The sequence below is a fragment of the Mauremys mutica genome, chromosome 6, assembly GCF_020497125.1.
Source record: "Mauremys mutica isolate MM-2020 ecotype Southern chromosome 6, ASM2049712v1, whole genome shotgun sequence".
Taxonomy (NCBI): domain Eukaryota; kingdom Metazoa; phylum Chordata; order Testudines; family Geoemydidae; genus Mauremys; species Mauremys mutica.
In genome coordinates this window covers 23,345,398-23,373,037 of record NC_059077.1, presented here as the reverse complement: position 1 = coordinate 23,373,037, position 27,640 = coordinate 23,345,398, and the positions used below count along the sequence as shown (strand labels likewise).

General features: G+C 42.0%; 3 protein-coding genes across 9 annotated transcripts in view; 1 reads left to right on the top strand and 2 right to left on the bottom strand.

The window, feature by feature from the left end:
* The first annotated feature begins 51 nt into the window (after positions 1–51).
* Positions 52–27,640, top strand: RAD1 (RAD1 checkpoint DNA exonuclease). Of its 7 annotated transcripts, none has more exons than XM_045021497.1 (7): positions 52–308; positions 17,303–17,482; positions 18,791–19,017; positions 20,833–20,941; positions 23,480–23,738; positions 24,600–24,698; positions 26,004–27,308. In XM_045021497.1, exons 3-7 carry the CDS (start codon positions 18,823–18,825, stop codon positions 26,185–26,187), a joined length of 846 nt encoding a protein of 281 aa, XP_044877432.1. In that variant the 5' UTR covers positions 52–308; positions 17,303–17,482; positions 18,791–18,822; the 3' UTR covers positions 26,188–27,308. The 7 variants fall into 7 exon arrangements, with proteins under 7 accessions (XP_044877432.1, XP_044877430.1, XP_044877431.1 ...); XM_045021495.1 differs by having other exon boundaries at positions 52–329; XM_045021496.1 differs by lacking the exon at positions 52–308 and adding an exon at positions 15,691–15,726.
* Positions 5,117–15,693, bottom strand: BRIX1 (biogenesis of ribosomes BRX1). The gene is made up of 10 exons (XM_045021492.1): positions 15,477–15,693; positions 12,330–12,441; positions 11,312–11,355; positions 8,575–8,645; positions 7,631–7,680; positions 7,463–7,536; positions 7,304–7,354; positions 6,911–7,012; positions 6,457–6,585; positions 5,117–6,021 (listed from the first exon to the last, which is right to left on the bottom strand). Exons 1-10 carry the CDS (start codon positions 15,669–15,671, stop codon positions 5,758–5,760), a joined length of 1,092 nt encoding a protein of 363 aa, XP_044877427.1. The 5' UTR covers positions 15,672–15,693; the 3' UTR covers positions 5,117–5,757.
* Positions 24,830–27,640, bottom strand: part of TTC23L (tetratricopeptide repeat domain 23 like) — a 29,891-nt gene continuing 27,080 nt past the window's right edge. Inside the window, exon 14 of the mRNA XM_045021487.1 lies at positions 24,830–24,845. The gene's annotated coding sequence lies outside the window, so the exon portion shown is untranslated. The remainder of the gene's footprint in view (positions 24,846–27,640) is intronic.

Sequence of the window (27,640 nt, the reverse complement as noted above, 5' to 3'; positions counted from 1 at the left end):
CCACCAGGGGCGGAATGTCCCGTGGTGGGCTAGAATGTTAGGTGGGCCAAGGTTCTTGGCCGGTGGAAGTCTCGTGGCAGGGTGGAATGTTGAGGGTGAGAAAGTTCCCTGGCAGTTGGTTAATAGAGATTGAGCACTGGCTTAGCGTGACCAGCTGTCCTGATAGTTGGGCCTTTGCCTTATATAGGTGCCTTTTACACATACACACACACCCCCTGCTGGATTTTCACATTTGCTATCTGGTCACCCTAGCCTGGCAGTGGGATCCTCCTGGCTGCTTTAGAAGAGGTGGGTCAATGTTCCCGGAGGTGAGCTCACAAAGCAATCAGGTGGGACTTGTCTCTGTTTTGTAACCGGTGCTGGGCATTTTGTTTCTTTTTATATGTATTAAAATTAACTTAAGTCACTTCTTGGGCACAGACTGTTAACACACAGCATCTGTGTTAGCTGAAGGCTGGGGAAAATACTCACATTATATTAGTAAAAGGTTAAAAACAAAATGTATGGAAGTGACAAACAGCCCCAAGCTGTAGGACAGACAACCTCCTCTAATTAACTTCTTCTATGGACTGGGTGTTCCCTAATTGCCTATTGCAGGTTTGTTTTCACCTTTTCTGGGGGTAGCTGGTAATGGCCCACCACTGTTAACATACTCGGCACTAGATAGGCTCTGTAGTCCTTTTTTTTAAAGAATGGTATCAGAAAATTAACAGTGCAGAGGAAGGGGTTAGCTCAATTGTCTGCCAGCTGAGAGAGAGAATAAATATACTTCTGTAATAATGAGGTTTTAAGAACACCTGCTGATTCAGTATTGGGAGACAAGTTCCCACTGCACTTGTAGCATCCAGCCTTTTCCCCAGTACCCACGCAACCAGCTCAGCAGGTCATTCATCTGTATCTGCAGTGCCAGAGTTCTGTCAGCCTGACATGAATCTCTGGAAGGCAGAAATGTACATATAATCAGCCTATCATGTGTGCATAACCTGATTTTAAAGAGAGCAGCTGTCTTTGGTTACTGTTGAGCAGTACAGTCACAAGTAATGAGACTAACCAGAGAGGCATAATCCTCTATTCCAACATCTGTGACCCAATCTACACTACATAAACAACTGAAATTGAAGTTTGCTGCAGCTTAGCCAGGCTGAATCACAGTGTGGCCTAGTTTGTATAGATAGAGCTACACTACATCTGCAAGGATGTAGTTAATTTAATTCTTTTGTAACAAAGTTGAACCATAACCAAGTTTAGCAATCATAAAACTCACTTTTGTAGTATAGATAAGGTCTACTTACAGCTAGGCATTCTCATCATAATACTCTCCAGGCATCACTGGACAGCAGCAGCCAGGGGCGGCTCTAGCAATTTCGCTGCCCCAAGCACAGTGGCACGCCACGGGGGGCGCTCTGGCGGTCTCCGGTCCCACGGCTCTGGTGGACCTCCCGCAGGCGTGCCTGCGGAGGGTCCGCTGGTCCCACAGCTCCAGTGGAGCATCCGCAGGCTGCGGGAGGTCCACCGGAGCTGCCTGCTGCCCTCCCGGCCACCGGCGGAGTGCCCCCCGCGGCATGCCACCCCAAGCACGCGCTTGGTGTGCTGGGGCCTGGAGCCGGTCCTGGCAGCAGCCAACCAGATTGCAAATTTACTCACTTGCCTAAAGATACTAGCTCAAAGATTTGCCATGTCTTGGTTTTTGGTTGCTTAGCACCTCCAAACAATTTTTCCACTAATAGAACAAGCCCATCCTGTACAACCTACAATCCTGTGATTGAATTCATTATTGGATGAAATTCTTTATTTGCACTGGTTTAGCAGTCACTGGCTAGTGCCTAGCAACCTCCATGTAATGGGACATATTATCCCTTTAAGAGTGGAGCGGGCCACAAGTCCCTGTTCCCAGGAGCTGGATTGAACAAAGGGTCAGGAAATGGCCTGGTAGCAGAAGAGAGACGTGCTACCAGGGAATGAGTGGGTGTGACCAAATGCACCCTATAATTACCAAATGCACCCTATTATAATCTTTGTACAAAGTATGCTTTGTGAGGTATCATTTGAAAATGAATAACTCACTCATCAACAATATCATGGTGGAATCTAAATAGCAACATTATATGTAAAGGTATGAATATAAGATGAAATTATGACTGACATAAGGCTACAAGACAAGCCTGGGGCATGGATAAACCTGTTTCTCAAAGACACAGGAAAGGCTGATGCTTCTAGTCAGGTATCATCAAAACTGATGGGCAATCACCTGTCAAGTGGCCAGAATTTGGCAAAGAAGGGTGGCTGAAACAGATCAATCTACATTTTAGCAAACAGCATGGAACCTCTTTTACCACAAGACTCCAACCTCACAGTGGGAACTAACTTTATCTAGTGATAATCCTCAGGAAAATGCATTCCAAGTGACTGGATTATAAAAGTGATGGGCACCGCAAGGTATTCTCTCCCTATCCATCTCTTTATCTCATTTCATCAAATAAGACAAACACACACCCCCACCCCCCAAAAAAAACCAGCCATATGACTTTGGGAGGGAGACTGACCTGGAGTTTGGTCAGCCCTGTTGTTTGGAGTATGAGGTAAAGATTTTACCTTGAACCAAGTCTAGCTTGTTAAGTTTTAGCATCTGAGTTTTATTTTTCATTTGTTTCTTGCTTTAATGCCTTATAAAAACTTATAACTCCCTTAAATTCTCTCTCTTTGTAGTTAAATAACCTTGTTTTATTCTTTAATCAAAACTAATCTGGTGTTGCATTCAAATTGAATTGTTTCGGTAACTCCATTTAAAGTAGCAAACTGTTGGATATTGTTCCTTATGGAGGAAATGGACCTAAAATATCTGATTCTGTCCAAGAAAGGACTGGACAGTGCAGACCACACATTTTGGAGGAAAAGTTTAGACTGGGAGGGTGTTGGGGTCACCCTGCAAGTGGTGACCAAGGCTGATGGAAACCAGTGTGACTGAAACGTGCTGGCATGTTGCAGGGTGTGACCTGCAACTGTTTGTGAGTGGCCCAGGTTGGGAGCTATGGCAGCAAAGCACAGTGAGGCACCTCAGGTTTCAGGGCAGATGGTGACACAACCCCTCTCTGGACTGCACCCTGGAATGAGACAGTTGGATAGGGAGAAAACCCAAGACACTGTTCCTTTAAGGGTGCAGGATCAAGAGCCCTATTGTGTAGGGTGGGGCTCTCCCCTCTCTTCCAGACACTCAGGACAAGCTCCCTGGCGGAGGCTGATATATAGACTGTATTCTCCCTCAGAAGTTCTAAAAGTTAAAATGTGGATGCAGAAGTTGAAAGAAAAAGCCAAATTACATCAAAACTTTGTCATGGAAAATTAGTTATGGATGAAAAGTTGCATGTCCAAATGTGGATTTAGATTTACTTTATAAACTTAAGGGTAAAAAAGAGACAGTAGCTATTAAAAATGAACTGTGCCACTATCCAGATGAAAAGTGGAGTTGATTTTGTCAAATATATATAGATGGGTTAAAAAAACCAAAACAAAACAGGAAGAGTAGGGACAGCATACACCAAAATTTGGAATTAGTACATTTAAAAGAAAATCCAATTTTGTAGCTGTCATCACAGCCGAACTAGGAGACATGCTACCACTAACTTAGATCTGGGAGGTATGTCCAGCAGCAATGGTCATTTTTCAGATTCAATCTCAGGCCTTACTTATGGAGATTTTTAAAAAGGGTGTCTCAGTATGTCAAGTGATTTAATCAATGAAACTGTATTTCTAATAACAGAATTAGTACAGATATATTAGCTTGGATCCCAGCACATACTGAAATAAGAGAATGAAATGGCAGACAAAGCAGATAATAAACTTGTAAGAAATGGAAACTGACATAAAACTACCCTTGAGTAAACAGGAGTTCAGAAGTCCAGTACAGAAAAATTAAAAGAGGAATAGCAAGAAATCTGGACTAATGAAAAAAGATTTGATTGTGCCCTTGAGTTGAGGATAACAACATACTGAAGGGCCTGGATAGGAAAAACAAAACCAGGGCTAACTATGAACTTTTGTATTATGGACTTTATTTAGGGGACTCTAATGTTTGAGCCATTTGCTATTAGGAACTCAGGGAACTGTCTGAATCTTAATAAACCAACTCGGGATGCAGGTGCTGTTAAACACAAGAGATGGGTGGAGTGCTTAAGGGGCCTGAATCTAGTGAAGTGTGCTTGCAAAGCAACCCCTGGCCACAAGGGGGTGCTCACTAAGCAGCCACCCTTTTACAAACTACAACGTAGAAAAACAAAATCTTGTCTATTCAGCTCCTCATTCCACTATTTAACCTTTTACTCTTCCATATTCCCTTGTTTGGTCCAGTTTCCTACCAGTGGTAGGGGTAGTTTTCCCCCATTTCCTTCACCACAACCATTCTCCCTAATGAAAAGCTTTATGCAGAGTCAATACAGGTACCTAGCTAATAGAACCTGATGTGTATCTACTAAAAGCTTGTAACATTGCTCCTATTAGATGGAAAAAAAAATCCCACAGCTGCAAAAGTATAAGTGTGTGATTTATTTATTGTACTAGAAGCTGTGCAATCATGGAACAAAAGGGCAGTCCCTGGCCCCATGGCTTAAAATCTACTAAAAACTAAAGTGTACCCCTCTTCCCCCCCATTTCATTTTAGGTAAACATTTACTTAACAGGAAGAGCTCATTTTTCTGTTACAGAATCTCATTTACCAGAACTGAGTTCTGGTGCATGCATTGCATACACTCTGTTAGCTAACTGCAGGCCTGACTGTGCTCTTGCTAGTAATAACTTTAAAAAAGGCCCAAGCTAAGACAATAGTTCTTCAGAGTGTTAGTTCTTTGGGGGGCAGAGACAGTCTTTTTGTTCTGTGTTTGTACAGAACCTACCACACTAAAAATTAGAATAGAGAAGGGTGGAAGATCAAAGAGCATCAGCACCCACAAAGGACAACGTTCCATTGTATCTTTGAGTAATAGTAGCACACTTGGTACAGGACACCAAGAGCAACACAAAGTAAACACGGTTTGCCCCCTTTTCTATGAGGCAAGCTCCTTATGCTTTTGTAGATTCACTATTCTTAAAAATGCCAACAAAAAGAATCCTGTGATCAAAAAAGTCACATAATCCTTTCTCTTCTCCAAGAACCATGGGATAGGGTTGGTAACTGGCCAAGAAAAAGTGAACCAATACTGTAGGCATGTTGCATCTTTTAAAGAGAAAGTGTACTTGTATGTCAAATGTAATGTAGACTGTAAGATCTTGGCTACTGCTGGGGAACTAAACTTCTGAACTATGGCTAGGGGAAAGCACCCAAACTCCTTTAGGTAGTGCTCCCCCCCAAAAACCCAAAATTACTGACCCATACAAGATTAATTTTCAATTGTAAGAAATTTTTGGTCAGACTTTCTTATTCACCTCTTGTTGCTGCCCTGCAACACCTTCCCCCTAAAACGTCCATATTTCTCTAAAAGCCTTATAAGGTATTAATGTATCTATTCTTTGGAAGACATATGTACAACAAAAATACCAACCAATTTTATTTAAAAAACAGTCTGAGATAAGATGAGTCCTAGAGCAGAAGAAATCCACATCTGATTTTTCATTTACTCAAAGTTGGTGGCAAGCAGCTGCTGACTTTAAAAAAAAAAAAAGATACAAGATCATATGCAAGATAGCTCTGAAATATAGCTAAAAACCTAAGTATGCAAGACTAACAGATGACTTTTGAAGTCTGCTTCATTTTTTTCCACTGACATTTTACACTCCCACCCTGGAATTTTTTTTTTGCCTCTTCCTTTGTCGTTGAAATAATTTCTTTTTCTTTTTCAAATTGACTTTTAGCACAGGTTTCACCAACTCTATTTCCAATGGCTTTTCCTCTGCTGGAGTGTCAAAGACAGTTTCAGTAGGATCTTCTGGAATAATTGTCTTTTCTTCTTTTTTCCTAAGTTTCTGCAGGTCTTTCACTTGATGTTTTTCTCTGAATTTAGCAGCTACAGCCAATCTTGTAATCCGCCGATGCTATCAAAACAAGAAGAGTAAGTTAATACAGTTGCACTGAAAGGCAAAGGAGAGATGGAAAAAACTCATCTAACAAGGTGATATTGCAAAAAGTTCACATACAACATTTTATAGTACAGAAAATGCTCTCCACTTAGAAAGTGATCTTTTTAAAAAGATCACCCCTTCAACTGGCAAATTCCTCAGCATACTGCCATCTTCTCACTGAGAGATCAAACAACTCAGGATTATTAGTTTCATAAATCTGCTCAGTTCACATGCCAGTGATTATTTTACCCTAAAATTATAACCTATTACACATGTTGCCACACTGAGGCCCCTGATCTTGCAAGCTGATCTCTTATGAGCAGGGGTACATTCAGACAGAACAGCTTTGCACAATCAAGGCCTAAGGAATTTGTTAAATGCAAGCAAAACCAAAGGCAAGACTATTACCATGTTTGGAGACTGGTAATGTGGATTCTCATATAGAGTTGGTCCTCCAAAGCTGCCCTGGAAAATCTTGATGAGATTTAAAACAAAACGAGGTCCAATTTCTACAAGAGATGCATCTTCTTCCATGATCTGTAACAAAAATAGCAAACACCTTCATTTGAGATTCCTGTGCTGGACTTATACATACATACTATTCTTTAAACATTTTACACAGATGGATTCACAGGTGTTCAAGCCCAAAATCTAATGCAGCTAATTTATGTTAAGCATGTAAAAAGATAAGTTTTAGTCCACCATAAAACATTTTGAAATCACATTTTTTGTATAAGTGGGGTGGATGTCAACATATCCTGGTAACAGTTAAAGGTCTCCTTTCAATTTACTGTATTTCATTGATTTCATATGAAATCACACATTTAGTGCGATTTTTTAAAAGTCAAGGGAAACAACTAACCTGATAGTTTCGAAACCAGATCCTGTTGTCTGTGATGGAGAACGTGAATACATGATCTACAAAAGGCTGGCTTTTGGGGTGATACTGTGGTGTACTAAAAATCTATAACAAAGGCAAAAACAGTTTCTCATCCAAAATGATCACGAGTCCAAAATATAAAGTTTAATTACCTTTGCATTCATCTTGTTTTACTACTGAACATCCTCATCCTGCAGAGACTTGCCTATGTGAGTCGTCCCATTGACTTCAAGCACATGCGCAAGTCTTTGCAGGATTAGTGTCTAAGTACCAAGACACAGACCAACAACTTCCAATAGGTGTTAATCCTGAAATATTTGCACAAAGAGTTTGTAAGATGCAAGAAATCCCAAAACAAAGTTGGCACATACTGACCTGAATAAACAACTCTTTTAACAGAGCATAGTGTGGCTCTTGATCAAACACCTAGAAGAGAAAAATACAATTTTATAAACACACAGAAGGCAACAGCAGTATAGAGAAAAAGAAAATCAGAGATACTATAGGTCAGGCAATCTGAAATCCTGTACTTGCCGGATCAAAGGACAGAAGAGGTCGTGAGCCTCTCAGGCAGTTTCCAGTCATCTTCAGTTCTGCCAGGGTATGAACTACAATGATTTTGAACAGTTTTAGATTTTAAACAGTTTTCTAAGAAAAACAGATAAATAAAAGCAGTAGACGTAATCTGAGAGCTCAACTTACTATTCTGTACTAAAAATTTGGCTGATGGTCCTTGAGGTGAATTTGAAAGCCTGAAACAAAAGACATCCATTAGTAATGGCAAGAAAAATACTTTAGAATTCTATAGTAAATTTCAACCAGACTTTTTACTATAGTAGTTTTAAAACTGGCCTTTGTTGCGTATAAATTATAGTTCATTTTAGATATTTAAATTAAAAATGACTTGAGGTATAAACAGCAGACCTCAAATGATGAGGTTTCACAGAAAATAGTATTTAATTTACAATTACTTTGCTGCTTAAAAAATGTTAAAATAGTATTTTTGTAAATAAAGCCAGCCTAATTTATTCTTGCTACTACTGCCAAGACCTGAAGTAATCTGTGGGAAGTTTGGCTTAAACTTCTGCAGCAGTCCTGTAGGGAAGACTTAAAATTCTGTGGCAGCTTCAGGTATATTAAAATACAAATTTATTTAAACAAAAAAAATCAGTATACTTAAACCCCACAAGGAATAGTGGAACATTTTTCTTCTGGTAAGAAACAAACAGTCAGAGGGAAAGCAAGTGCATGCTGCCATATGAGCAAGTTTAACTGTATTTTTTTAAAATGTCACTCTTGAAATGTATTGATCACTAAAGATGTAAATCTTCAAACTGTAGGATGTTTTAAATAGAGTTCTGGTCCAATGGTTCTCAAACTGGGGGTCAGGACCACTCAAGGGGTCGTGAGGTTATTACATGGGGGTTCGTGAGCTATCAGCCTGCACCCCAAACCCCGCTTTGCACCCAGCATTTATAATGGTGTTAAATATATTAAAAAGTGTTTTTAATTTGGGGGGGGTCACATTTAGAGGCTGGCTATGTGAAAGGGGTCACCAGTACAAAAGTTTGAGAACCACTGTTGTCAGAATACGAGCAACTATGATTAAAGAGGGAGATTTAATAAAGCATAGTGTATTTTCTCACCACATGTAGAGATCCTGTTTCTTTTTGGCTTCAAAATATATGCACTTATTGCAGTTTTTTATTTCACAAATCTATATAAAAAGAAGGCATATGGCAAATTAGCTATTAACAAAGCTCCATGGATCTTTTCACAAACCTTCCAAATCTGTCTCAAGTATTTCTGTCCTGAAGTGAAAATATGCAAAGGTCTTGCATTAATAATTAACACCTGGTGCCTGCAGAAAAGTCAGTTTTAATTTATAGCCACCTTGAAAAGCTTTTAAATTATTTTTATTCCCAGAAAACTACCAACGACCAGCACTCCAGTGGACAGGACATTAGACTGTCAGGGCACCTAGAGTTTAGTCTCAGCTCTGCCACTGGCCCACTGTGTGGCTTTCTTCAGGCTGATCTTTTGCTCTATTTGTGCCTCAGGTTTCCCAACATAAAATGGGGGAAACACTCTCTTTTGTAAAGCACTTTTCATTGGTAGACTGCAGAGCGATGGAACAAAATGCTTCTATTCTATATAGGTTCTTGGTTTTGAAATTAAGTTTCTCTTTATCAATAGTCAATTTCCTATTTCAAAATAAGAGGCCTCATTTAAAAAAAAAAGTTCATGAACAGCAATCATTTTCATCCATGAAGCTATTTAATACATTCCAGCAGCAGCACCCCAGCATGGGTAGAGGAGATAAGGCCAGAATAGGCTTGCCAGCCTACCCTTTTTCTCCCTTCCCTCAACTAGAAAGGGTACCAGGGAACTAAATCACAAAAGAAGCAACAGCAGTTCTTTCATAGGAGTAATGATTCAAAGGCACTAGCTCCCAGAAGTCTTTACTCCATCACAAAAGCCACAGACACTTGCAGTCTCTATTGCCTCCACCCTCTAATATCATCAGCTCATCTTTTCTGCTGGAAATCTAAACTGCTTTGATTCCTCATTGGTTCATTTCCTCTAATGGATCCACCCAGACTGCCACTTAGTTCAATTTAGCTATGCCACATGTGCCTGTACTCTTTCTTGCCTCCTTCAGGCTTGCACAAAAAAGCAAACCCCCACCACCAATTAAATATTTTAAGATTATAATTACAAATGTTCTTGACAAAAAACAACCACACAGTTAAGCTTTGTAACTTTGTCCTCCTTCCATCAGCCTTTTTGTTCTTTGTTTTCAGCCTGTATGTTTTTTATTCAATATCTTTGCAACCATGGTGTATTTAGATCCAAGATACAGAGATCCCACAGTATTCTTGCTGGCAAATTAAAGTAGTATGGCCTGGGTGAATGGACTATAAGGTGGATAGAAAGCTGGCTAGATCATTGGGTAGTGATCAATGGCTCCATGTCTAGTTGGCAGCCAGTATCAAGCAGAGTGCCCAAAGGGTTGGTCCTGGGGCCCATTTTGTTCAATGTGTTCATTAATGATCTGGAGGATGGCATGGACTGCACCCTCAGCAAGTATGCATATGACACTAAACTGGGAGGAGTGGTAGATACACTGGAGGGTAGGGATAGGATACAGAGGGGTCTAGACAAATTAGAGGATTGGGCCAAAAGAAATCTGATGAGGTTCAACAAGGACAAGTGCACAGTCCTGCACTTAGGACGGAAGAATCCCATGCACTGCTACAGACTAGGGACCAAATGGCTAGGAAGCAGTTCTGCAGAAAAGGACCATGGGTTTACAGTGGACGAGAAGCTGGATGTCAGTCAACAGTGTGCCCTTGTTGCCAAGAAGGCTAATGACATTTTGGGCTGTATAAGTAGGGGCACTGCCAGCAGATCGAGGGATGTGATCATTCCCCTCTATTCGACATTGGTGAGGCCTCATCTGGAGTACTGTGTCCAGTTTTGGGCCATACACTACAAGAAGGATGTGGAAAAATTGGAGAAAGTCCAGCAGAGGGCAACAAAAATGATTAGGGGACTAGAGCACATGATTTATGAGGAGAGGCTGAGGGAACTGGGATTGTTTAGTCTGCAGAAGAGAAGAATGAGGGGGGATTTGAAAGCTGCTTTCAACTACCTGAAAGGGGGTTCCAAAGAGGATGGATCTAGACTATTCTCAGTGGTAACAGATGACAGAACAAGGAGTAATGGTCTCAAGTTGCAGTGCGGTAGGTTTAGGTTGGCTATTAGGAAAACCTTTTCCACCATTAGGAGGGTGGTGAAGCACTGGAATGGGTTACCTAGGGAGGTGGTGGAATCTCCTTCCTCAGAGGTTTTTAAGGTCAGGTTTGACAAAGCCCTGGCTGGGATGATTTATTTGAGGATTGGTCCTGTTTTGAGCAGGGCGTTGGACTAGATGACCTCCTATGGTCCCTTCCAACCCTGATATTCTATGCCACCATAGGGTTCTATCCTGCAAGCCTTTTGTGCACAAAACTTCTATTCATTTCAATAGGAGTTCTGCATACAGAGTGCTTTCAGGACCACGTTCTCGTGTTTATCAGATCATGTCTAACAGAACTGAGGAAAAATGCAAGATTACATTAATATTTTACTTACTAGTCTTGGTTTCAAAGAGTCAGAATTAAATATAGGTAAGTGAATTCACCTACTTCCTATCCAGAAGAATGACTCTAATTACTTCCTGTGGTTTAGCAAGTAATTCAAACAGCAGGATTTAGACTGTGTGTTTCATGAAGTAAACCAAAATTCTCTTCCATTTCAACATCACCTATCTGCTCTCTCCTCTCTCAAATAATTTCCAAAAAAGCCAAAATATAAAGATTAGTTTAGTTATGGCATTACCTCATTAATTACAAACAGCTGGTCTTTACGGTCCATTTTAGTGTCTGTAAACAAAGAAAAAAGTACCACTGAACAGTCTTGTATGCTTTTGTATATTACGGGGGACACCAGCAATTAAAAAAAAAAAAGAAAAGAAACCCGCCCCACATGCTTTTCTGAAAATATTTCACCTACTATTACTAAAGAAAGATGAAGCATTTTCTCAGTTTTTGTGTTTCTCAGCAGTTTGCATATAACTCATGTTCACTGTTGATATTATTTCACTTCTTACTCATTACTTGGGTTGCTGTTGTTAACAGTTTTTGCACATACCAGCCCCAATCCAGCAAACATTGAAACACGTACAAAGCATTATGCATGCAAGTAGCTTTACTGAAGTCAAAGGAATCGTGAAACATAAATCAAAGCATGTATTTGAGTGTTTTCAGAATGGAAGCCTAGTTTCCTAAAGATCTTAATTAGAATCTTAATTAGAATCTAATGGGCAGCAGGTTTAAAACAAATAAAAGGAAGTAGTTCTTCAAACAGCGCACAGTCAACTTGTGGAACTCCTTTCCTGAGGAGGTTGTGAAGGCTAGGACTATAACAGCGTTTAAAAAAGAACTCGATAAATTCATGGAGGTTAAGTCCATCAATGGCTATTAGCCAGGATGGGTAAGGAATGGTGTCCCTAGCCTCTGTTCGTCAGAGGGTGGTGATAGACAGCACGAGAGAGATCATTTGATCATTACCTGTTAGGTTCACTCCCTCTGGGGCACCTGGCATTGGTCACTGTTGGTAGACAAGATACTGCGCTTGATGGACCTTTGGTCTGACCCACTATAGCCATTCTTATGTTCTAATCCAACAGTTATTCTGTGCAGCAATTGGGGTAAATAATGTCAACAGACAGTGAGCCATATACAATAAGAATTATGCACCATCTTCAAAAAGCAGGCTGTTGGAGGCAAGTGGTGTAATAAACTAGAATAGCCAAAACCACTGACAAACTTAGACACAAGCAGTACCTAGATCCTACCTGCTTTAGAGTGTGGCATCAGTGTTCGCAAGTCATGCATTAGATGTCTTGTTCTGAAATTTATTCCTCTAGAAGAGAAAATAAGCACCCGCTCTTTGTTTTTCCATTTACCCTAAAAGAAACACAAAGTTAAGATGGAAAAAAATATTTCTAATATTAAACTTTTTTAAAATCAAAGTTAATATTTAATCAATTAAGATTTCAGATTTTTTAAAATCTATATTTGTGCAGAAGTTTCCAGTTAAAACAAAGTGCTGCCTTTTCAACAGGTTGCAGAGATATAAATGTTTATGTGGACCACTCTGATCTTCCACACACGACTACTTAATTCCTACACAAAGAACCCTAATCAACTCAATGTTTTCAGTGAGACACTATCGATATTTGAGGCTGCTCACATAAAATTTCCCATCATAGGCTGTGATAAACTTCATGTATCAGGGTGCAGCTGCTTGCAGACAGGAGGGGTAAGTAGCCATGCAATCTATTTGTTTTCCCATTTAAACAATAACCATGAGGGTCAGGGATGGTACAGGAATACACAATACAGCAAAATGACATTAAGTGCATAAAAGTTAAACTGCATATAGCGATATACCTATCTCGTAGAACTGGAAGGAACCCTGAAAGGTCATCAAGTCCTGCCCCCTGCCTTCACTAGCAGGACCAAGTACACTAACTCTTCACTTAATGTTGTAGTTATGTTCCTGAAAAATGCGACTTTAAGTGAAACAATGTTAAGCGAATCCAATTTCCCCTACTCTGCAAGCACCACAGGCAGGGGTTCAACCTTCAGCCCGCCCACTCCACTCCTTCCCCCAAGCCCCCACCCTTGACCTGCCTCTTCTCCCTCCACCTCCTCCCCCTTTACTTCACTCCCTGCGTCCTGGCTCCTCCCCCCTCTAAACGCCACAAGCCAGCTGATTGCCGCGTAGGGGAGGGAGGGGGGAGGCGCACCGAGTCCTCGCTCTTCCTCCCTCCCTTCTGCCTGGGGCACTAAGCTGGCTTGCCATGTTCAGGAGGCAAGGGAGGGAGGGGGAGCCTGCACGCTGAGTCTTTGCTCCTCCCCCCTCCCTGGGGCAATCAGCTGGCTTGAGGCATTTTGGAAGCAGGAGGGAGGGGGAAGGAGCGAAGACTCGATGCGCAGGCTCCCCCTCCCTCCTGCGGGCAGCAATCAGCTGGCTTGTGGCATTGGTGAGGGAGAGGGAGCCTGCACATGAGTCCTCGCTCTTTCCCCCTCCCTCCTGCTTCCAAAATGCCTCAAGCCAGCTGACTGCTGCAGGCAGAGAGGGTGGGGAGGATAGGGAAGGCGCTGATCCACAGAGTCTGTTGGCAGGTGGTGCTGGGGCCGAGGGGGCCGTAGGGAGGCTGCCAGCTGTGGAGAAAGCAGGCAGCCAAACAATGTAAAAGTGGAGCATTGCACAACTTTAAATGAGTATGCTCCCTAATTGATTAGCAATGTAACAACGTTAAGTGGGACGACTAAGTGAGGAGTTACTGTACTTATTTTGCCCCCGATCCCTAGGTGGCCTCCTCGGGGACTGAACTCACAACCCTGGGTTTAGCAGGCCAACGCTAAAACCACTAGTACAGAAGTGTTTGTCTTGTGTAATTTTAAGGTGAAGGAAGAGTTAAGAGGAGTGCAGTGCCATTCATTCAAGAAAGCACTTTGAAAATCCCAGCCATTCAGTCCATTCCAGAGGCAAGAGCTGCTTCTTCTAAAATATTTTTATGAGCTCTGGGAATAATTGTCTCTGACAGGAAGAAAATGGCAATATCCCCAGGGAATTCATCCTAATCCTCCCTTTGAGTTAGCAACGGAATACTGAGGGGCTTTGGTGAAACTCCTCCCTCCCCTGGACATTGACAAATGGATCTGCAGCATTCTGAGCTGTGCAGAAAGCCAACAATATTAGAAGCACAGTAGGTCATCTCAGTCACAAGAAAAGGCTGATCTGTTGCTTTCTCTACAAAGTGAGCTGAGAGCCAGGGAGTTGTAAAGCAACACAGGATAAAAGGGTCTGCTACAAATGAATCCTCTGTTAACTCAGCACAGAAGGCCCGGGTAGCTTCTATGGACTATAGGATTTCCAATTTCAATATGCAAGTTATTTAAAAAAAACCCTGAAAAGCTGTCAAACGTACAACTACTGAACCATGTCATTTGTGATGCTCCCTAAATAAAATGGTCACTAAAACTAGCTACTAAGTCCTTGTACAAGACTTTATGATTTGTTTTTAACTCTGATAATATTTTAGGGTGTTAGTATTGCTATATCGTGATTGCGTTATATGATCCAGAATATTCACCATTTCATATAAAAAACATAACGCAAAGCTCAAGAACCCAATAATAGGAATAGTCAAGTACTGGCTAGAGTTTGGATCCTGGAGTTGAGTGTGGGAAGAGATTCCAGACTGATTACTGGCCTCAGCCTGCCCAAAACTACAGCACCCAACGTGGCCCATCTTCATGGAAGCAGAAAAAAACTGACCCCCAGAGCAGAATGCAGTGCCTCAGTTTGAGCGGAGCACCCCTGTGTTTAGGGCGGCACTTCAGGTGCTTGGACGTGGTATCTCTACGTTCCTAGTGTATTCAAGATATATGTGCAGATCATGACAGTGAAACATAACCTTGCTTTGCACACTCATATGAAGAGTTCGGGCGACCACACAGATCAAGGCAGCACATGTCTCTGTGGAGAGACTAGTATCAGGGATTAGCCGCGTTAGTCTGTATCCACAAAAACAACAAGGGGTCTTAAAGACTAACAGAGCCTTGTTGTTTTTGTGGAGAGACTGCAACCAGCGATTTGCTCCCTTGCACACCAGGCAGGCGGCGGCCCTGCAAGCACAGTGAGAACTCCGAGGGAAGAGAGCTGCGTCTCTAATGAGAGGCAACGTCTCTAAAAGGTCTGAGGCTGGAGACGGACAATCTCCGGCCCGTGGGAAGCTTCCCCTGAGGAGACTCAGCCTTTCCCCAACAGGGCAGGGCCTCCCCGTCCCGCACGGGGTATGGCGACAAGAGGGACCATTCCAGAGCTCCTACCACCAACAGGGAGGACAGAGCCGAGGCAACCCCGGCCTCTTACCCTGCGCGCCGTAGAGAGACCGGCGGAGCCAGCCCGGGCCAGCCGCTCTCTTTACCTTGGAGACGGGAGCCGGGATGCTGTGCTCCTCCCTCTCCGCTCCCTGCGGGCTTGGCTTGGCCGGCAGCCCGGTCCCGTTCGGAGCCCCTCTGGCTCGTTTCCTCGGCCGGGCCTCAGCACCGCCACGCTTCCTCTTGGCCGCCGCCATCTTGCTTACACGTGACCCCCACCGGAAGCCGCGCTTCGTCGGCATGGTCCTGGCAGCCGGCGTGCTGCCCTCTCGTTTTACGGCAGCCGTAAAGCACGGGGTGAGTACCTAGCCGCGCCGCGGGGAGGCTTCGCAGCGCGTGTGACGGGATTAGGCGGCGCGGCGGGTCCCCGGAGCCAGGTCCCTGGGCTGAGGTTCCCCGTTCAGCGCTGTCCCTGGGCCGCTGGTTCCCCAGGGCGGGCCTAGGGGCCTCCGGCCTGAGTCCTCCAGCTCCCTGGCTCTCAACCTGAGCGCCGCGTGTGGCCCAGGCAGCGCACAGCTGTGACCCAGGTGACAGCCTCAGGGCCGCACAGGTAATATAGCTAGTGTCAAGTGTTAGGGGGGAGCCGTGTTACTCTGTATCCACAGAAACAACGAGGAGTCCGGTGGCACCTTAGAGACTAAGATTTATTTGGGCATAAGCTTTCGTGGGTAAACCTCCCACTTCTTCAGATGCATGGAGTGAAAGTTACAGATGTGGACTTATTATACATGAAGAGAAGGGAGTTACCTTACAGGTGGAGAACCAGTGTTGACAGGGCCAATTCAAGCAGGGTGGATGTGGTCCATGCCCAATAATTGATGAGGAGGTGTCAATACTAAGAGAGGGAAAGTGGTCTTTTATCCACGAAAGTTTATGGCCAAATAAATCTGTTAGTCTTTAATATGCCACCAGACTCCTTGTTTTTATAGCTAGTGTATGGATGCAGCCCACATAAAGAGCTGCAGATGCTGCACACAATGGTAAATAGGTTTGGTACCACTGCTCTAGCTGTTGTCACAGCATACTGTAATATTAGTGCATGAGAAGCGTATTGAAGATGAAAAACAGGGCACAGAGTTTGGCCCACGGAGCACAAACTTTGGTCGGTGTGTGTGTGTGTGTGTTAGACCTGTGCAGGATGTAATGGTTCTGCAGATGTTTAACTGATTTAATGCTAATGATCAGACACAACATGAGGTAGGATTCACATTGGTCCTGCATTGCAGTGATGAGAATGAGAGTACCAGGAATCCTGTTCACCCTGCTGAGAGGCTGCTGACAATTTGGGAGACGAGGGTGTTGCAACCTCATCCCTGGAAGAATATGCATAAAACTGATGCTACACATGAGGAAACAAAAACTACAGTGGCACAAAAAACAATGAGTATAATGGCCAAAAGGAAGCAGCTGTTGTAACCTAGAGCTTTGTGAAAGGAGGTGGAAGGCTTTCTGTTAAATTTAAATCAGAACAGATTGTAAAGTGTGATAATGGCACTAACTTATTTCTGTTCACAAAGTGGAGTGCAGCCTTTTTTTCTTATCAACAGCAGGAAAAAATTAGTGGTTCAATTAAAACTATTGTGCTGCTTCATGGTAATGTTCAGCCTTTAAAGAAGGAATAGCAATAGAGATAGGAGGAGCTTTGTGGAGATTTTCATCATTCACTACCAAAAGGTTTTGGGCAACTAACTGCTCTTCGTGTCATTGAAAATCTCCCTGTACATGCGCTCATAATGGCAGTAGTACCCATCTGCTATTAAAAGTGATTTGTAAAGGAAAAATATGATTGTAGCCTTTATTTCTTTATGAATTGTGTATAAAATGGATGTAATGTCATCGTCCTGTTTTTGTTTGTTTACAATATAAATACTAGATCTGACTTTTTTCCTGGATAACTGGAGTAGGATAGGAGCATCGCACTAGGCTGAAATCTCAGTTGACACTCGGCATTCTTCACCCCTTCAGCTGATGCCTGGGAATGGGAAAGCTGGAACTCAGCTTTCCCCCTAGTGTGAAGTGTGTAGTCTTCCAAAGAGTTCTCCAGAAGAACAAGGCAAGTTGGGACCTGATATTTGTCATGTAATAAAAAAGCAGGGGAAAAACATATTAATCTGTATTTACCAGCCTGAGGCATCAATAAAGGACAAGGATACAACTTCTGTATTAGTTTGTTTTGCAGTTTGCCTGTAATATGACCCTGTACAAAAAGGGATATGCTGCTTAAAGCAGTAAAGATGTAAATATATTTCCTTGCAAGATAGATAGAATGAGGAGAGAATAGAAGGATGAAATATCAGGAGTCTTCTCTTGCAGCTTCAAAAACACAGGCCTCTACTTTGTGAGCCAAAGCTCAAATGGAGGGAAATTAGTGTGTGTGTATATACACCGGACTCTCACTAGAACGCGCGTCTATATAGCACAAATTCGCATATAACACGGTCGCGGCCATGGATCCTGTAGAGGAAAATTTACAGAGGACCTTTAGATCTTTGGTCAAGTTAATAGGCCTGAAGTATTAGCTTGCTTCTGTGCATAGGGGGCATGAGGAGGTGAAGTAGAAAGTCCCCAGACACAATTAGCCAAGCCAAGCTTGTTAAATATAACCGCAAGGGAAGCGTTAGAAAAGTCAAACCACAAAAGAACTAGATTGGGAATAACAATAACAGGAAAAGCCAAATAAGGGAGATGATTGTTTCTTTTCGCCTTTAACCTGGATTACATTTTACAATGTATTCCAAATAAGGTAATTAATATGGAAGTATGTATAATTTGTCTGTGGTTTTAAGCTTTAAAAGGCTTGCGTGTTCCTTGAATTGGGGGGCAGCTACTGAGAGCTGTTACCCACTCAGCGCTTGTAATCAATAAAGGAACCTCAGGCTGATCTGATCCAAACTCAATGTGTGGTCGATTTTCCACAACAATCCCAAATTTAATTACTTTAATTGCAATTCATTTTAACGTGGTACCACACAACGATCCCAAATCCCGCATTCTAGCGAGGGTCCGGTATATATATTAAAAATAAAATTAACTGGTGTCATGGTCTATCCAGCAGGGGTCAGTGGTACACAGATATAGAAATACACTTGTACATCCTGTTACTTTGCTATTTTAATAGTATTGGACGTGAACATCTCTCAGGGAGTAGAAATAGCTAAAAAAAATTTGGGTTGTTTTGTATATACTCCTGATCTATTCATGAAATATTTAATTACACCAAAGCATTGCTGCATCACAGGTTTGTGAAGCTTTTTTCCCCATGTTTCATCCATAAACAGCAATTCAGATTAACACAAGTATGTTGCCTCTTTTTAGGTTTTCTTTGAAACTGCATCTTAATCCCTCATTTATACTGTCACAGGAAAGACTGGAGCGGTGAATGCAAACTAGATAATGCCCCTCTCCACTCAACCTGAAACTGGTGATGACCAGTATGTTTTAGTCGCCAGTCTTGACAATGTCAGAAACCTCTCAAATATCCTAAAAGCCATTCATTTTAAAGACCATGCAACATGTTTTGCAACTACAAATGGAATCAAGGTTACAGTGGAAAATGCAAAGTGTCTGCAGGCAAATGCCTTTATTCAGGTAAGGAGCCTAGCACATCATAAGACCATCAGTATATCTGTGATCAGTCTTTCACATGTTTAAAATGGCAGTTTTTTACTTTCTCTTGCATTTGTCAATGGCTTTCCCAATGGACATAATCCAGTCAAACAAAAAACAAAAGATGAGACTAGTGAGTCCAAAGCGTTAGATATCTCAATTCTAGACTTGCAAAAGTGTAGTTGTTGATGCTATTCAGAAATGCTGGAGTTAAATTCTTGATGTAGCAGAGAGGGAATTGTTTTCCTATTTTATTGTTACTATAGCATATGAGATCACCACCATTATTTCACATTGAGTCTTGTATAAGCACATGGTATGAAGCCACTGTGAGATATGAGAGCATTAAATGAGCCAGGGAAGTATTAGAGAGACCAGAAGTACCTAAGAATGGAAACAAAGTATGTGATGGAAGTACTGTTTGAGAGAATAAGGAAGTGCATGCAGTTTATCTTAGGGGATCGAGAGGAATTGTCAGAATCGTAGGCATAAGGTGGAGAATCTGACCCAGCGAATGCCCTGCAATACTGCTGATATTAAAGTTGGGAAAAGACCTTGTAGGTCATTCAGCGCATCCTCTGAGGCTAGTGTAGGACTGTTCACTATGGGTATATACTCCATTGCTTGTCTGGTGTATTTATAGATGACTCATGATAAAGATCCCACCGCTTCCCTAATGGAAGACAGTTTTACGATTGACCAGAGCTCACTCTTGGGAAGCTTTTTAATAATATTCAGCCTTACTTTCCTTTCCCTAATGCCATCCCATTACTTCCATTTATACCCTCTTGCATGACAGTAAACATTTCCTCTCCATCATCAGCGAAAGAGTTCATTTTTTTTCCTTTTGAAATATCTTGTTGATCATCTCTCAAAATAATAGTAGTAATAGTTTGTATTTATACATCACCTTCCATTTCATGATCTCAAAGTGTTCTCCATGCAGATTCCATCCACCTTTTAGAGAGTCCACTTTTGTGTCTTAGGTCATCAAGCAATTATTACGGTGAGCCCTACAGGACTGAGTTCACTCCCTTTGACATGCATCTCTCCTCACCTCTGAATATCACTGTACATTATTTTTTCTCAATATGTGTTTAGTATGATTACTGTTGATCCTATGTTACCCTTTTCTGCTATCTCTAGTAATTTTTCAATTTATATATTCATTGATTTCTCGCCCCCAAAAAATAAGGTGGAGGGAGAATCAAAAAAGAACAAAATAGGAAAGGGAAGGAAGTGGGCACAGAGAAAATTAGCCTCTTTCTCTAGTCTTATATTTTGACCTCCTTGCTTGGTTTCATTTCTTTGAATTTTAAGAAGTCATGTTTTATGTAATGTGTTCCCTTCCACCTGCTGCTGTTTGCTTACTTGACTATCTTTAGATTGTGAACTCCTCGGGGCAGAAATTGTGCTGCCTTCTGTTTTTGGAAGCACTTATCACAATAGGTGTACTGGAAATAAATGATAAGTCTTGGTTTTTAAGTTGTACAGCACACTGAACATCTGCTGATTGGTGGGGAGATCTTTGTACTTCACATTTATAGCTTATTATTACACTAAAAGGCCACTGCTCAAATGTCATACTTATCTGGTTTTCCTTTGTCTAAGCTATGTGCTAATTTTTAAAGGGTCCTGACTATATGCTCATTGGCTCTTATTTTGTATCGTGTTGTGCTCTGAAGGTGAAGATTATGGATTTATAGAGATGATTGTTAAGTCACTGTTACTACAGAAAGGGAAACAAATGTTGTTAAACTTCTTCCATACACACATTTTCTCTCTCTTTTTTTACAGGCAGGGATTTTTCAAGAATTTATTGTACAGGAAGAGTCTGTGATGTTTCGAATCAATCTGGCTGTTCTTTTAGACTGCTTGACAATTTTTGGTACAAATTCTTTGCCAGGTATTGTGCATGCATGTCCTGATCTGATGCCCTCAGTAATCAGAGTGAAACCTGTGCTTCTAGCCACCTCCCACGTGGCTTTATGAAAGTGATCTTTCCTATCACTGTAAGATTCCCTAACCTTCCCATACTAAGACCCCCCTCTGAAGAGCAGCTACCGTTGATTGATTAGGCCATACGCTAGCTTCTTAAGTTGCTGCAACTGTATGCTGTGATAATTGTTCGAGTGGCCAGGAGGGTAGGTACTCAACTGAATCCAGACACTGTGACGGAAAAGGTGGCAGTGGACGGAGTTATAAGTAAAGGGGCCGTGAAAGGTACTCAGTGAGAAGTCTTGAGTTTGGAAGACAAAATGTGTTCATAAATATAAGATTTGTAAGAGAAATGGCAGAGGAATCTTGTGATTACACACAGATTTAGGAAATGTTAAGGCTTAGGCCTTGTCTATACCTACCGTGGTAAGTCGACCCAAGTTACGCTACTCCAGTTACATGAATAACGTAGCTGGAGTTGACGTAGCTTAGGTCGACTTGCTGCAGCGTCTGTACTGTGCTTTGTTGACGGGAGACGCTCTCCTGTTGACTTCCCTTACTCTTCGTGGAGAGGCAGAGTATTAGAGTTGACTGGAGAGCGCTGTGCCATTGTTTTAGCAGGTCTTCACTAGACCCACTAAATCGACACTGCTGCATCAATCGCAGAAGGGCCCATTGTTGCAAGTTGAAGGAAATCCATCAATGGTACCAGTTGGTTCTGATGAATAAAAGCCAGCCACATGCTTGGTGCTTATGGTCCTTTCTCTCTGTAGCTTTCAAACAGCTATTATAAAGCTAGGTAAGCAGACAGGTTAAGTGACCCGTTTTAAGCTCACCCTGTGAGTCAGTGATAGGACCCTGCAGCCCAGCCTTGGTATCAATCCATTAGACTTCAGCTACCCTAAACTGTTATAAAACATTCGTACAACTTGGTAAAGGCTTTACACTCTTTCTAGGTACGGTAGAATCTCATTTGGAACCACAAGTATGCAATCAGGCAGCAGCAGAGATGGAAAAAAAGAAGCAAATACAGTAAAGTACTGTGTTCAATGTACATTACTAAAATAAAGGGAACGCAGTATTTGTCTTCTGCATAGTAAAGGTTCAATGCTGTATCAAGTCAGTGTTCAGCCGTAAACTTTTGAAAGAACGGTAACATTTTGTTCAGCGTTACAAACAACCTTTATTCCTAAAGTGTTTGTAACTCTGAGGTTCTACTGTACTACTTTGGCCTCCATTACATTATCAAATTTGAGCACCTCAAAAACAATTAATTGATTTTTACAACGTCTTAGTATTATCCCCATTTTACAGATGGGGAACTGAAACAGAGAGCAACTGTTGTCCAAGTTTGCACAGGAAGTCTGTGGCAGAGCTGGGAACTAAACCAAGATATCCTGAGTAGAATTTCAGTGCCTTAAGCACATGCTCCTCCTTCCTCTAATCACATTCCTTGGTTAGTAAAAAGCCCCTGGCTTTTCGCCTTATGTCTTGGGTGCACCATAGGCCCACAAGGTATTTTTTATAGCCTCACAGTTTGTTGTGTTGTTTGAATAATTCATGGCAGCCTCTGTATTATTCATATGTAGTTAGTTTTCCAGTGGATCACTTAACAAATGCCTTTTTCCCTCAAATGCTATTTCAAAGTGAAATATTGCTCTGTTTATATGAACTGTGAATTATTAATATTCCATTGTCAAACATCCAGTTCTTATCTGTGATTTTACATATTAGAAGTTGAACTGTCTTCCTGCTTGAAAATAGTTCTTCCAGAAGTGTTTTCTTAGGCGTTACTTATGAATGAGGGTAGACCAGAGTCTCACACATTGCAGATAGATACGGTGCAAGTTTTCTCAGACAATTTTGCCATTGCATATTTGTATGAACTCTAATATCCTGTTTCAGAGTAGCAGCCGTGTTAGTCTGAATCTGCAAAAAGAACAGGAATACTTGTGGCACCTTAGAGGCTAACAAATTTATTTGAGCATGAACTCTTGTGGGCTAAAACCCACTCCGATGAAGTGGGTTTTAGCCCACGAAAGCTTATGCTCAGATAAATTTGTTAGTCTCTAAGGTGCCACAGGTACTCCTGTTCTAATATCCTGGCTATTCCTATCCTGGGCGTTTTTGAAAAAAGCCTGTCAATCATCCTAAATTGTGTGATAATTTTGTGACTAAGACAGAATTCAGGAAGAGTCTGAGACTAGACTGAGCATAATAAACCAATTTAATCTGTGATCTAAGCATGACTAGAATCCAGGTCTCCAAAGGTTAGAGTCATAGAATATCAGGGTTGGAAGAGACCTCAGGATGTCATCTAGTCCAACCCCCTGCTCAAAGCAGGACCAATCCCCAGACAGATTTTTACCCTGTTCCCTAAATGGCTCCCTCAGGGATTGCACTCACAACCCTAGGTTTAGCAGGCTAATGCTCAAACCACTGAGCTATCCCTCCTCCCTCCCTTACACCATCTAGCTCTTAAAGAGTGCTAATTTTATCATTTCAGGTACTTCAACAGCACTTCGAATGTGTTACCGTGGTTATGGCTACCCCTTGACCCTATTTCTAGAAGAAGGAGGTGTGGTAACTGTGTGTAAAATTAACACTGAAGAACCTGAAGAGACACTAGATTTTGATTTCTGCAGTACAAATGTGGTTAATAAAATTATCCTGCAGTCAGAAGGGTTAAGAGAAGCATTTGCTGAATTAGATATGACCAGTGAGGTCCTGCAGATCACCATGTCTCCAGACAAGCCTTATTTCAGGTATCAGAAACTACATGTCCATTTCAGCAGTTCATGTTTAGTAACTTAGTTGCTTTTTCATGTTTGGAATTATTGTTGCTGCTTATGCAACACTGTACAGATCTGCACCATATCTGTTTAAGTATGCCTTCTGTTATAATGGTCTGCTGCATCAGACAAGGTACCAGGCAACTGTTCATTCCTTATTTCTCAGTATTCCAAAATTTTCAACCTGATGCTTTTGGCAATAGAATACATCATCATTTTAAGGTTAGGAGCCAGCTTCAGCCTTGGAATAAGCAGATACAACTCTTTTTATCATGTGTTTTGTACACCTTGTTAAACAAATTCCAGGATGTGTTTTGAATCCATTCATTTAGTATTTTTGGTTATGAAGAATAAGTTCCAAGGTCTGCATGGCCTTGGTAGGGGTGATGGATCAGGGCTGAAAAAAATCAGGAGTTGTATGCTGCAGTGCATAGAGGAACTCATGAGTTTTCCACATTCCTGGCAGCTCCACAACTAGGTGCTGCAGAGCAGGTTTCTTTCAGTTTCTGGTATGGCAGCAGATTGAGGCCTCTAGGTGCTAATGGAATACGATAATCAGTCTTTCATTAGTGAAAGTCAGCTTTCTTTGAAACCACAGTCAGCTGCTATATGGGGAACTCTGAGTTTGGAGTGCCACAAATCTCATGCTTGTGATTCATTCTAATAGAAAATTAAATATTGGTACCTCATTTCTTATGAACACTAGGTAGCTTGTTAAAATCTTCTGCTTTGAGAATTGTCCCAATGTATAACATCACTTTGTTGTTTCCACTTTTCAGATTTGATGGTGCCAATATCAAATGCTTTGCTGAGTTGGTGCATTTTGTCTTTTAGATTATCCACCTTTGGCAATGCAGGAAGTGCTCATCTTGACTATCCCAAAGATTCTGATTTGATGGAAGCATTTCATTGCAATCAGACCCAGACGAACAGGTCAGTGATCAGGACAGTAACAGTAGTAGTCTGACACATTCTTACCAAGAAGGTGAAAAAGTGGTTTCATCAGCTACTGAAATGTCTGACTTTCCCTAGAACAGAGTAATATTTCAAAATTTCCCTTTGTTCCTCTGGTTAAAAGTTCTGTAATAAAAAGTAGAGTATGAAATGCATGCTGTTGATACAGTAACAGGGAAAAATTAAGCCATACTGTAAAACTACAGCAGTGGTTGGAGATGGGGAGGGATAGCTCAGTGGGTTGAGCATTGAGCTACTAAACCTGGGGTTGTGAGTTCAATCTTTGAGGGGGCGAGTTGGGGATTCGTCCTGCTTTGAGCGGAGGGTTGGACTAGATGACCTCCAGAGGTCTCTTCCAACCCTGATATTCTATAATTGGTTTTGTCAGTTTTGGTCCATTACTTGAGAATAAGGTTTCAGCTATTGTTACATTTTATATACTGTATATACTCGATCGTAAGCCTGTTCATTTATAAGCCCCCCCCCCCCCCACACACACACACCCGATGGATAAGTAAAAATGGAAAAATTTTATAAGCCAACCCTATAATTCAGGGGGCAGAAACTTTGGTTCCCAGACCATCAGGATAAGCCGCCAGTGGGCCAAGATGGGTTGTTTACCTCGAGTGTCCACAGGCACAGAGGTAAACCTAAGTAAACAAAGTGCCCCAGCGCGCCAGCTGCTTACCCTGATGGGCCGGGACAGCAACTGGTGGGGAAACTTTTTTGGGGGAGAAGCTGGGGATCGGGGGAGTAACCCCTGTGACCACCCCCCACATGACCCCACCCCTAGCCCAGGACCCCCAATACTCGCCCCATCCCATCCCTTCCCACTTTATCTGGGGAGGGCCAGGGGAGGATGTCTCTGACCTGGCTGGAGCTGCTCCGGCAGGCTGGGCAGCGGCCACAGCCTGCTCCAGTGGGCCAGACCGGGCGGCGCGGCTGCAGCATGTTCCAGCAGGCTGGGCCAGGCGGCACAGCTGCTGCGTGCTCTGGCGGCGGGGCCGAGTGGCACGGCTGCAACCTGCCAGCCCCAGAGCTGCAGCTGCTTCGGTGGCTGGGGGGAGAGCAGCGTGGCCAGAAGCAGAGAGACTCTGGCCCCACCTCTTACTTTCTGGCTCTGCTGCCTCACCTGGCTCCCTCTGTTGGGGAGGGGCTGTGTCCCACCTCTCTATAACCGTTCATAAGCCCACCCCCTTCTCTGGTGCTTCCCTTTTTTACTAAAAAAATTGGGCTTATGAACGAGTATATACGGTACTTTAAAATACTTCTCTTTACCTGCAGGTATAAGATCTCTTTGCTCAAACCATCTACTAAGGCACTAGTTTTATCTTGTAAAGTGTCTATTCGGACAGATAATCGGGGATTCCTTTCACTGCAGTATATGATTAGGAATGAAGATGGACAGATCTGTTTTGTGGAATACTATTGTTGCCCTGATGAGGACATTACTGAATCAGAACTATAGCTCTATAATATGGACTGTGCATTTCATTTATGGACATTCAGAATGATGAAATATTTAATTAAAAAACGTGAAAGTTGCCAGATTGATAGCCCAGAAAATGGACGCCCTGTTTATCCACAGAAAGGAGCAGAACAAGCAGCTACAATGAAGCTTCTCCCATATTACTTTGCAAGTGTTTCTCACTCTTGACCTGAATGGACCATCTGTAAAAGTGAAAAGGTTGCTTAATCCTTGGCCTCTGTGCTGAGGCTGAGAAGGGTGCTGTGATGTGCACACTTGTCCACTGCAAACTTGGAATGATCACCAAACAGCCCCTTGAGTATTCTGTCACTATTGTCAGAATAATTGCAAACGCAAGCAATGCGGTAAATCTGTGACAGTAGCAGTATGTTAGCCAAAAACTGGTGGATTATGGTTTGCTCTGAGCATGGATGAAGCAGTTACAGGTGGTGAATGTCTGAATGCTGGCTTGTGTTAGACAGTGGGTGGTTCAAATGATTTAAAAAAATAAAACTTCTTGTGAGACTACAAGTGGAGAGTGAAAATTGAAATCACAACAACAGTAAATTGTGAAATTGCGCATCCTCAGCTAGATTCAAGCCTGCTGTAATTACAGAATTCCCTAGAATTTCATCAGGGATGGCCCATTTTCCACAGCAGTGTGCTTGTGCTGTACTGGTAAGTTAGCATAGAACCCAACATAAATCACTTTTAAGTACTTGGGCAGTGTCATTTTGATTTTAACTTTTCAAATTAAAAAAAAATTACTAATACAACCCTTGCTATTGAAATGTGTTCTTTTACGTGTTCTCCCTCAACCCCATCCATTCACCACTGCCTTCCAGATCAAAAACACTTATTTATTTCAGTTTTAAGGAAAAAGAGCATTGGAGTATTTGTTTTGGAGAAGAAAAAATCCCAAGGAATTGTATTAATTTTTATAAAATAAAACATTATAGCTTGTCACAATTGGGAGGCCAGTTGCCTTTAACAATAACAAACCTATACATATGTACCACATTCATATTTTGCTGCATTTAGAAATGCTTTTGTATTTTTTTAATAAAATAATCGTAAAGTGAATGAATCGTTTCCTGGAAATAAAATGCTGTGATATAATATTGACAGATTTTGCTTATTCCTAACCGCTATTTCAATGTCACACTGAATCAGGAAGAACGATAGATAGTGGTTCAAGATAGGATGGATACACAAAATATTGATAAGGAGACAAACTTTCAGTGACTTGTATCCACCTACTGAAATTACTTCTCCATCTTTTCAACCTTTTTCAGAATGGGAGGATCAGAGCCAGGCCACTAATTGGTAAGATCACCGGTGCAAGAGATGGTTTCTTACACAAAGGCGTAACATCCACTCATTTGAGGGAAGCTGGTACTTGCCTTCTGAATTAATGAGTTAATATTGACAAGTGAACCCTCAGGACTTCCCT

Bases quoted from the DNA above. Each gene is read 5' to 3' on its own strand.
- BRIX1 (XM_045021492.1), bottom strand. From the start codon at position 15,671: ATGCCGACGAAGCGCGGCTTCCGGTGGGGGTCACGTGTAAGCAAGATG. The intron at 7,681-8,574 runs GTGAGAAAATAC...CTTTTGTTTCAG, and splicing joins AAACAGGATCTCTACATGTG to GCTTTCAAATTCACCTCAAG. The intron at 6,586-6,910 runs GTTAGTTGTTTC...TTTTTGTTACAG, and splicing joins TCTGGTTTCGAAACTATCAG to ATCATGGAAGAAGATGCATC.
- RAD1 (XM_045021497.1), top strand. From the start codon at position 18,823: ATGCCCCTCTCCACTCAACCTGAAACTGGTGATGACCAGTATGTTTTA. The intron at 20,942-23,479 runs GTATTGTGCATG...TTATCATTTCAG, and splicing joins TGGTACAAATTCTTTGCCAG to GTACTTCAACAGCACTTCGA. The intron at 24,699-26,003 runs GTCAGTGATCAG...CTTTACCTGCAG, and splicing joins AATCAGACCCAGACGAACAG to GTATAAGATCTCTTTGCTCA.